This window comes from Thalassophryne amazonica, chromosome 17 (assembly GCF_902500255.1).
Source record: "Thalassophryne amazonica chromosome 17, fThaAma1.1, whole genome shotgun sequence".
Lineage (NCBI taxonomy): Eukaryota > Metazoa > Chordata > Actinopteri > Batrachoidiformes > Batrachoididae > Thalassophryne > Thalassophryne amazonica.
The window spans coordinates 12513579-12525503 of record NC_047119.1 but is presented as its reverse complement, the minus strand read 5'-3'; the positions used below and the strand labels follow the sequence as shown (position 1 = coordinate 12525503).

Here is an 11925-nt window from a genome sequence, read left to right as displayed (position 1 = left end):
TGTGACGTGGACTCCGTCATCAAACACTCAGTGAGGCATGCTGGCTTGTTCACTCTGTGGAGACGCTGGACACAAATGCAACATTCAGGATGCAGCGGCAAGAAAGCCTGGCTTCTGACTCCCTGTCAGGTAAACTCCAAATTTCATATGCATCTCCTTCTCTGTTCTTCATGTCTGCCTCGTTATCTTCTTCCTCCATTGTTGACACATTCATATTTTCTTGTCTCACGTTCTTGCCCTATCTATCCATCTGTTTCTTCTCCAGTCTGTGCATTTCTTTCTCTCTCATGTATAATACTTGTGTTGTGGACTATGAGTTGAGAATCACAATGGTTGTTACTGTAGCAAACAGAAGGTAGACCTTTACCCATATGGTGGCACTTGAAGGAGAAAATGCTCCTCTAATGATGGCTTCACTTTCAAATCACAGCTGTGAAAGTACATATGGTGTAGATAATATTGCATTTGTCTGACCTAGATACAAGGCTTGTGCTACACAGACAGAAAGTACTTTTTCCTGATTTTTACCTTGATGTTTCCTTGCATTGGTAGGGCTCAGACTGTCGAAATGTAGATAAGCGTGTGAGTAAGTGAAGTAGTTAGTTCAACTTGACACTTTTTTTTTTTTTTTTGATTTTTATGTCTGAAGTCATTGAAGCTTCATGTAAAGTAAAGTCCCTTCCGCTGCTCCATTGTTTGCACTTGGGGTCGCCACAGCAAATCCAAGGTGGATCTGCATGTTGAATTGGCATAGGTTTTACGCCGGATGCCCTTCCTGACGCAACTCCACATTACATGGAGAAATGTGGCAGGGGTGGGATTTGAACCCGAAGCCTTCTGAACTGAAACCAAGCGCAGCTTCATGTAATCATTCTATAATGGCTTCTAATAATACTTCAGTAGAAAAGACCAATCGGTGGGGCTGGATCAAAAAGGGCCAAGCCAAACCATTCTCAATGACATGATGGTCCAGCTTAGTCCTCAACTCCAGCTGCAAAAATTATAACATAGATGTCAGTACACAAAGAAACAAGGCAATGTGGGTATCATTTTTACACCAAAAAGTGCATTTTGTCCAAAAGGTACCCTCCAAGGTAAAGAAATGGCCTTAACTTGAAAACTGTGGACTTTCGTATAATTTTATTACTACAAAATCCTTCCTGATTTAGTTCATAGGTATGTTGTACCCAGCTAGGGTATAGCTGTAATGACAAAGAATTGTCCCTTTTTAATTCTATGCCTACACCTCAATTTCTTATTGTGAACAAGACTTTTTAGCTGGTGTAACTACTGTACAATGAGGCTATAGTTACTGCACTGCAGTAAGTTTTGGGAGGCTCAATTGTCAGTTCCAGCACTCGTGAGCACTTAACTACTGTCAGACCATACCGGAGAGATGATTTACCCGGCATCCACCAGAGCCCAACATAGTTGTTTTCTATGAACTCTTTTTGTTTTACTTTGTTTACAATGACTAATGGGTGTGTCCAATATGACCAATTTCCTGATTTGTGATGTCATGTGAAATCGGTCAACATCCATCCACCCATCCATCCATCCTTCCATCCATCCATCCATTCATGCATTTATGCATTCATCCATCCCTGCAGTCATAGGGTGAGAGATGGGGTACACCATGGACAAGAGCCCAGTCTACTGTAGAAAAGCACTCAATACCTCAAAACGTATTTTTTTATCTCACAAAATAATTATACATATAAGTGCACATGCTATTGCATTTGTTGATTTTTGATGCAGCAAATCAATCTATAGACCAATTTTGATTTGCCTGTGTAATATCCCATAACTGTGCCTGCCATCTGCTGGATGGTTCATGGATGCTGGATAAAATACCAGTGTTGGAAGTAATAATGAATGAAAAACACATACTCAAGTGATACAAGGAGCCAAGAGTCGTAATGAACGCCAAATGGAATGATGATACGGTCAGAAGAGCTAAAAACCTTAAAGAACTTAACCATAAAAAATAGCGCTTTTGGTCTGAGAAGCTAAAAGTAACAATGAACAATGAATATAATAAACTACTCCAAGTAACCAAAACTTCCAATGAACTACAAATGTAATGCTCCTTCACACATAACACGAATGAGGCGGAATGGTACAGGAAGGAGGATTTGAATGACACTTGTGAAAAATCAGAGCCGCACTACCGAACACCTTGTACAGCATCCATTCAGGCACAGCACATGCACTCTACATTTGCGTGTCGCTCACGCCATAATACCATTCAAATATTGGGCAAGATGAGATCGCATTGCCATCTGATCGTGCTAGCAACATTCTCACAGCATGTCAAACACAGGTCAGACATATTGTGTCGCCGCCAAGAGGCTGCAGAAAATCATCAGCCACGTCAAACCCTGGCCAACTGGCACAATCGAGTCAGCCTTCACGCCAGCAGCCGAATGATGGTGAATGGCGGGCGAGTGCCCATTCAACCCACTCTTGGGGGGGGGTCCAGGTGCCACACACAAACATCCAACACCACTCGCAGGGCACTTAGAAAATGTGGTGCCATTGGCGCAGCCAGTACAAAAGTAGAGCGCAGGGTACCACTTTCAAGCTGGCTGTCCGAATGGCCCTGCATTTTTTCAGAGCACAGTGAGTGTGTCATTCCCCGCTCCGCCATGAGCCTCCATTGTCAAGGTGTGGCTGAGGTGGCAAAGGCTCGAACGGTAGTTGCAGTGCAGTGTGATCGCTGTCAGACAGTATGTACATCCGGATGGCTGTCATGTCCATGATGGAACAGCTGACAGCTATAGAACACACATCATGGCATATCCAGCATGTCCCACTGGAGGTGGAATCACCGGCCAGCAGCATTCCCACACCACCCCAACAGAGACAGAAATAAAAACCCAGCCGCTCTGGCTGCGCGTCACAGCGCGCCATCCGACCAAACAGGCACATCACGTGACACACAATCACAACGTCCACATGGTCCATACGTCATGAGAAAGTCTGACTGACAGATCAGCGTGGGCAGCTCAATTGCCCTACCCCACATCCTGGAGCCGTGAGCCCACTCATGTGAGCGTGTTGCTGCTCCGGACAGGTGGGCATGTTACTCGTTAGTGATGCAATGTCTGTTTTGACATGATCACACACGCTCACACCCACTACAATTATTATTATTATTATTATTATTAAAATGATAATAAAACACAACTACTCATACTTGAAATCACATTTTTCTGGAGGTCCTTTGACTTATATACTCTGGTGTGACTTATATAGTGAAAAATCACACATAATTATAATCCAATTTTCATATTGATTATCATTAAAGTTGAAATACATTACATTTCATTTATTTATGAATATATATCAGGTTTTCATACTGTTCAAAGCTTTTATGATGCACTAAATGTGCCTTTATGATGCACTAAATGCGCAATTGCACAGTGCTATATATATATATAAAAACACAATTTGCCAGAAACCACCGGATTTTGACAAAAGGTAGATGAAAAAAAAATTTAAAGCAATTAAATGTTGTTTATAACTTAACAAGCTTCATGATGGAAAAGAACCACAGCATAAATCAGTGTCACTTAATTTTCACACTTAATCTGAGAGAAAATCAACTTCAAACACAGCACACATCTGTGATTATCTGTGGCACAGATTGCATTTGTAATTTGCCGAAACGTGCACACAATTAGAAGTGCACGCTCAACGTGAACCAAAAAGAATTTACAGTTAAATCTGTCATATTGACTAACAGCAGTGACACCAGCAAGTGTGAAGTGGATTACATAATGTGGAAGAGCAAGAAGAAACAACATGATAAAGAAAGATAAAGAAAATCCTTCTGCTTCATGTTCCTCCAGTTTTCTCTGTGATAGCAACACTTTTCTCCAACAGTCTGAATGTGCAAAAACACTTGCTCCAAAATATAAAGCAGCATTGAGGAAATAGCTTTTAGTATTTAAGTTGGGCAGGAAATTGAGTTTTGGCATGAAGAAAAAGCTTTTCCTTATTTTTGATTTCTTCACGTCATGGCTTCATATGACCTGGACGCAAATGAATTCTGAAGCTGTGCAGAGGATTTCCATTTTTCTAAACTCCTCAAAATATTAGCCTTCACTGAGTGGTAAATTAAATATGGCCTTTAGACCACAATGATATAACCAGCCCAGTCTCTATTAATAACCCTACTCCTACCCCAACCCTAACCATAACCACCCCGACCCCCCCTCTTCACTTTTAATTCCGTGCAGCCATCACGGAATGAATGAGAATGAATTTGTGCTGCCGTGATGAAAATGAGGCGCTTTTCGTCACAACATCACAAGCTAATAGGTTAATGTACAAGGTCTGTTAGAAAAGTATCCGACCTTTTTTATTTTTTTCAAAAACCATATGGATTTGAATCACGTGTGATTGCATCAGCCAAGCTTGAACCTTCGTACGCATGCATGAGTTTTTTCACGCCTGTCGGTTGCGTCATTCGCCTGTGAGCAGGCTTTGAGTGAGCAGTGGTCCACCCCTCTCGTCGGATTTTTATTGCGAATAAATGTCTGAATGATTTGGAGCTTTTCTGCATCAAATTTTTCCAGAAACTGTGAGAGACCTCCAGGTGGACACCGTTCGGAAAATTCAAATGGCTTTGAGGGATTACACAGATTAAGGAGTGATCCAGCCGGTTTAAAGACCGCCCACAGCGTCTGAGAGCACGCCGCACTCCGAGCGCCAATCGACAGGCTGAAACCCCGCTGAAACAACCAGATCATTTCCAACGTGAAGGCTTTGTTGATCCGGGACGTCGTCTGACTTCCACAAAAATGGCAGAAGACGTGGACATCAAGACTTTTTCAGCACATTCCACTGTTACAGGAGTTTTTTTCATGGAAAGAGAAGTGGAGGGATGCGCCACGGAGCCGCTCATGGCGCGGGACAAAAGCACCTCCGTGTTGGTCTCACAGGACGGCTTTCAGATGGCTTTCTGTGGCTTTTCAGTCGTGTGACTATCTGAGCTGGACATGCCAGAACATGTCCTGTGAGGCTTCATCACGGCATTGCTTTGTGCCATGCGGCTCCACCGTGACGCGCGGAATTCCTCTGCACGTCTGTCTCAATGTGCCGAAAAAGTGCAGATGTCCACGTCTTCCGCAATTCCTGTAGAAGTCAGATGACATCCCGGATCAACACAGCGTCCAGTGTCGAAATGAACGGCACATTCCACTGTTACAGGAGTTTTTGTTATGGAAAGAGGAGCAGAGGAGACAGGCGTGAAAAAACTCATGCATGCGCACGAAGGTTCAAGCTTGGCTCATGCAATCACACGTGATTCAAATCCATATGGTTTTTGCAAAAAATAAAAAGGTCGGATACTTTTCTAACAGACCTTGTATATATCCTGCTCCTGAATCACAACATGCCGTGAGACAGGGTTGTAACACACACAAATAATCGGATTTTAAAGTGTTATTATTTTTGAAGTGTTATTATTGGCTTATAAAATTGTTCACGGACTGGCACCCTACCTGTCCGGCCAGGTTGAGCCCTACGTACCGGCTCGGCCCCTGCGTTCACGGGGTGCACGCCTATTGTGCATCACTAGGGTGAATAAAAAGTCATCAGGTTACAGAGCCTTTTCTCACTGCGCCCCAGCTCTGTGGAATGATCTGCCTGCGCAGATCTTGCAGTTGGACTCTGTGGAGACTTTTAAGGCTTGACTGAAGACACACTTTTTCCCTGTTTTATCATTAGTATTTTATACGATTGTGTGTCTTCTTTTATTCCTTTTATTTATTTTATTCCTTTTACTTATTTATGTTTTAAATGTTTATTTTTTTTAATAGTAGAGAAGCTTGAATCTTCGACTGGACTGGGTTGCTTGACGCGAGGACGTTTCACTTCAAATCGCAGAAGCTTCCTTAGCTAAAATTCTTGCTCTGGAAGTCTGACTTCTGTCTGACTCTTGTAGAGAAGAATAAAAGTTTTTTTTTTAATTTTTTAAGGTTTTGTTTTTTTTTGTTGTTTTTTTTTTAGTCTTTATTCATTTTATTCTGTCTTAAATGACGTTTGTGACGCACCTTGAGGTGACTAGTCGTGATTTGGCGCTATATAAATTAATAAATTTGAATTTTGAAGTAATTCAGATTAATATTAAAGACACACTTATGAAGATTAAAAAAAAAAACTCAGGGGAGTGTTTAAAACATTCGGTTGGTCTGGGAGCAGGGTGCCGATGCCACATGATATGTCATGTAATGAAGAAGTTCTGTGTTCAAAAATTTCTCTGTCAAACCTCAGCACTTAGAATATTGGCAGAGAGATCAGTTTGAGAAATTATGAAGCTCTATTTCTTGATGTTCCAAAGAGAGTTTCTATAGCTTCTTATGATGTTGATGATGGTGATGCCAAGCCAACAAACAGCATCCATACTATATGACAAACCAATACATTAATGTATATTTCGTGCTGCTGCATCTCAATAGAAAAGTATCCGACCTTATTATTTTTTCAAAAACCATATGGATTTGAATCACGTGTGATTACATCAGACATGCTTGAGCCCTCGTGGGCATGCAAGAGTTTTTTCACACCTGTCGGTTACGTCATTCGCCTGTGGGCAGTCTTTGAGTGAGGAGTGGCCCACCCTCTCGTCGTTTTTTCATTGTTTAGGAATGGCTCAGAGACTGCTGCTTTGTTTGATCAAAATGTTTTCAAAACTGTAAGGCACAACTGAGTGGACACCATTCAATAAATTCAGCTGGTTTTCGGTAAAAATTTTAACGGCTGATGAGAGATTTTGGTCTGGTCGTGTCGCTTTAAGGGCGGCCCACGGTGCCTGACGGCGATCTGCGCTTTGAGGCGGCAGCGTCTGGCTGTTTCAAGTTGAAAACTTCCACATTTCAGGCTCTGTTGACCCAGTAAGTCGTCAGAGAACAGAGAACTTTCAGAAGAAGTCGGCATGAGGAGTTTATTCGGACATTCCATTGTTAACGAACACTTTGTAATGAAAGAACGTGCGGGCAGAGTCGCATGTCGGGACGGACCCGACCGCGGGGCATCGCGACAGGAAAAACACCTCCGTTGGAAACCTTAACGGGCAAGTTGGAACATGCCCAAGCTGTTAAACAATTTCTCAGTTACTCACTTGTTGAAAGCCATCAAAAGCTGCCTGAATTTTACAAATGTTTTTCAACACGGAGGTGTTTTTCCTGTCGCGGCGCACACAGATTCACCGAGTCGTCACGGAAACGACTCGGTGAATTTGCGCGCACGTCTTTCATTACAAAATGTCCTTAAACAGTGGAATGTCCGCATAAAGTCCTCATGCCGGCCTCTTCTGAATCTTCTCTGTTCTCTCACGACGTCCTGGGTGAATTAAGCCTTAAATTAGGATGTTTTCAGGTCGAAACAGGCCGACGACGGCGCCTGGAAGCGCTGCAGGACGTCCTGCTCTGTGGGAAGTCCTTACACCGACAGAAACACCCCATAATCTCTCATCAGCCGTTAAACTTTTCACCGAAAACAAGCTTAATTTCTCGAATAGTATCCACTCGGATATTCCTCACAGGTCCAGAAAAAATTTTGATAAAGCAACGCGGGTCGTCTGGAGCAGCGTGTGAAACAAAGGAATTCAGCCGAGAGGGCGGGACCACATCTCACTCAAGGCCTGCCTACAGGGAAATGACGTCACCGACACGCGTGAAAAAAACTCACGCATGCGCACGAGGGTTCAAGCATGATTGGTGGAATCGCACGTCATTCAAATCCATATAGTTAAAAAAAAAATAAAAGGGTCGGTTTATTGTCTAATAGACCTTGTATATATATATACAGACACACAGCAAGTGCATATGTAAAATTTCACTTTGGCATGTGTGACTTAATTGTATTATTTGTGTATTACACTGACAATGCCTCACCCGCATCAATCTACAGAACAATACTAAAACTAAGAAATAAGAATTTAGAAAGAATGTATCCAAAATACAGCAGATGTTATGGTGATGGACAATGTTTATGATAAAGAATAAGTTGAAGGAAAAAATAATTACATTTTATTTTTGGACAGTGCAACATTCTTATAAACAGCTGAATCTACAAAGGGAAGCAAAAGAAAGATGGAATCATAAGGGGTTGAAACAAAAAATCCTCAGAATACTAAAAACAGTATTATCAGTATTATCATAATAACAGTATTATAAAAATAAATATAATATATATATATATATATATATATATATATATATATACGCGTATATATATATATATATATATATATATATATATATATATATATATATATATATATATATATATATATAAGAGCACACAATTACATGGTTATAAAAATATTTTATTTTTCCCACAGAACCAATGTACAGAGTGTACATCCCAAAGCTGCACATACAGTGGTCTACATACAAAACAGCACACGAATTTACTGTATAGATTAACAGTAAAAAAAAACAAAAAAAAACTATGCTGTATCCTCTCTTCTGTTTCAGTTTGGCCACAGCAGCTCATCCACTGTTGGGAAGGTGTAGTGACACAGACCCACAACAGGGGGCGGTAATGAACGGACAATGGATGAGCCAAAAAGTAACAATTTAATGTTGTGAATTGCACAACGGAATACAGACAATTGCAGTTGAGGAGTTCAGTCAATCATACACAAGGTGACGTGTGGGCAGGCTCGAGGATAGAAGACGTCTGTCCAGAGAAGAGCCGGATCCCACACGGCTTCCACTGCCAACGGATCTGAAGAAACCGGAGCCACCAAGTCCTGGGTCCCAGGTGGCCACCGTCTCCAGCTGTCAGACCAGGTACTGCTGGCAGAAACAGAAACAGTTAATGGTGGGTGTGTGAAGACACACCCAGTAATCGTTCCCTGAGTAGTTCCTCCGGGAGGGAGATCCTCCACCTCCAGATACAATATCACCCGTGCAGCTCCTGTTGGTCTCCTTCCTGGATGGAGTGAGAGACGAAGACCGTCGTCCTCTCACTGTCCGCCAATCCAGCCTTAAATAGACCTCGCAGGAACACGGCTGCACACAGACCACTGTTAAGTCACAAGAATAATCACCGCAGAGAAAATTACCTTGTTCGGTAGCTGATTTCTCGGCGAGGAGGTGGAGTTGCAGTCCGGCCTTTGTAGTGATGGTGATGAGTGACAGCTGGTGCTGATAAGTGACAGCTGTCACTCCCAGCGGCTCCGATGCCCTCTCGTGCTTGGAGCCCGCACTCCAAGCAGGGCGCCATCTGGTGGTGGTGGGCCAGCAGTACCTCCTCTTCAGCGGCCCACACAACATCCACATCACAAGCAAAGTTTTCCCTGGTCAAGCAGCAGGGGTAATATCGCCTGGCGTGGCAAATCCAGCCATGAAAAGCATCAACTGCTATATTTCCACATGCATCTTCCATAGTTTGGAGAAGGGGCGTACACGTTTGTAGATTTCGGTCATACACTTTCCATCTCCAGGCATAAAAAACAAACAACAACAACAAAAAAATCCTCAATAGGACTGAGGAATTGGGAATATGGAGGAAAATAAACAACTAAAAAGCATGGGTGGGCAGGGAACCAGTTATGAACCGGAGCAGCCGGTGGAAACTTACATTGTCCCAAATGGCTACGTACCTGAGTTGCTCTGGGGTGTCTATCTGATCTGGTGGAATGAGTGTGTTGTGTTGTGTGTCCAGTAATGTGATCAGATGGGCAGTGTTGTAGCGACCAAGGGTAGCGTGATGGATGACGCCATGGTGGGTAATCGCTGCACACATTGTGATGTTCCCTCTGGCCAGGAACTTCAACAATGGCATGCAACAATTATATTCCTTCCCCTCTGTCATATTTTTGTGAGCTTGAATCCAACCTCATCAATGAAGATGAACTGGTGTTCCACTGCAGCCACCTCTAGCTCAAGGACTCTCTGAAACTCACATGACAGTATCAGAAACAGACATGGAGTGGTCACTATTGAGAAGCACAATCATTATGATTACAATACTGAAATATGTATGACTTATACAGTGTTGACATAAACATATTTTTTATATTGTATGTGATGGGCAGCACATTGGCTTAGTCGTTAGTTTTGCCTCACAGTGAGAAGGTCATTGAGGCTTTTCAGGTTTCAAATCCCCGAAAAACCTCGGAGAGGTCGCTGCACTGCGAGATCTCAGTAACATTGAGAACTGCATTGAGAAGCTCTGATCACGCTGCACACGGACAACACCATGAACATCGCAACATAAAGCTATTTTTATATTGTGCCTAAAATTCTCATGAATATATTCTCTGGGTTTATAGACATTGTTATTGTGTTTGTTTTATGTAAACATGCGAGAATCACAGGTTGTCTCTCCGTTATTTTCAATGGGAGCTGCTGTGAGCTACACACTTCCTGATCATGTCGTTCTGGGGAAAAGTGAAGTTTGCTCTTTAACATCTTTATTATTGTCCTTTACAACACTGTTTGTCCTCTTTGTTCCAGACTAATATATATAATATGTCTGAAATTCGGTTTGTGCTTATTAAATTCCACGTAGCACACACGGATTATTTGTTATAATTGTTTTAGCAAGTTTTCAGGGTATCACGCAGCAGTCTCTTATTAATGTGACGGAAAGCATAAAAAAATTACATTTTTGTAGTATAATATTCATTTACAATTGTCACCGTGTGGATTCTCTGTTGTTTTGACTGCAGCTACTCTGCAGCAATGGCGTGCAAGGGATTATGGGATACGTGAAAACCTCAAATGGGATTGATTCCCACCTATTGCCTTTCTGTGTGGAGTTTGCATGTTCTCCCCATGTTTGCGTGGGTTCCCTCCAGCTGCTCCGGCTTCCTCCCAAACCCAAAGACATGCAGGTTCGGTGGATTGGAAACTTTAAACTGTCCATAGATATGTGGGTGATTCTTTAACTACGGGCACTATTGGCCTTGTAAATGTAATTTCCACCACACCATTGCCTTACAATATAAAGCGCCTTGGGGCAACTATTTGTTGTGATTTGGCGCTATATACATGTGCTCTGATGTCACTGTTTATCTCCATAGAAACTACCCAAACAATGTTTCATACAAACTGTTTAAAGGGACATTACAGTGTTGTGGTGGAAATTACGGCAATAGTGTGGGACAACTACATTTTGTTTAAAAAAATCACAACAGTTGTATGACATTGAATACCAGAATTATGTTTTGATTATTTTACTGACATTTTATTCAGAGATATTTTAAAACATTAGAAAAAAACGTTTCTTTACCATTCATTTTTATCAGTGAAGATCAAAAGTCTGGGTGTGGGACAAGCACAAAACAGCAATATTTGCATATAATGATGCTGAAAAAAGGTGAAAAGTCATCATAGACTACTAGAACAAATTTCTTAACACACTTTCATTGTAAAGATAACAATAAAAGTGTGAAATTTCCCCTTTTTTCTGTTTTTCATACAATATGATCAAAGGACATAATAAGTGCCCATAGTCTAAGAATCACCCGTGTGTGTGTGTGTGTGTGTTTGTCTCGATGTGAGAAGCTGATGCAAAAGATGTTTTGAATTCCTGTTTGTTGCTTCTTCTGCTCTGTCAAACTTTGTAAAAAGTTTGTAACTGTTAGAATGGCCTAAGCAGGGGGTCACCCTTTTGAGTATGGTCTGCTTGAGGTTTCTTCCTCAAAATTAACTGAGAGAGTTGTTCCTTACCACTGTCACCTATGTGCTTGCTCTAGGGGTTGTAAGATTAGACCTTACTTGTGTGAATGGCCTTGAGGCAATTTTGCTGTGATTTGAAGCTATAAAAATGTAACAAATTCAATTAAAATGCAACAGACTGGCGTCCTGTTCAAGATGTGCCTCATGCCCTTTGACTGCTGGGATAGGCTCCAGCTCACCGTGATCCAGTCTTGGATAAGCAGCTGAAGATGAGGGTGTG

The 11925-nt window shown here is 41.9% G+C and overlaps 1 protein-coding gene across 1 annotated transcript in view; it reads left to right on the top strand.

Moving 5' to 3' along the window:
- Positions 1-11925, top strand: part of si:dkeyp-72a4.1 (uncharacterized protein LOC100148058 homolog) — a 49762-nt gene continuing 37837 nt past the window's right edge. The window contains exon 1 of the mRNA XM_034192980.1: positions 1-129. Coding sequence (XP_034048871.1) covers positions 90-129 — 40 coding nt within the window. The 5' untranslated portion in view covers positions 1-89. The remainder of the gene's footprint in view (positions 130-11925) is intronic.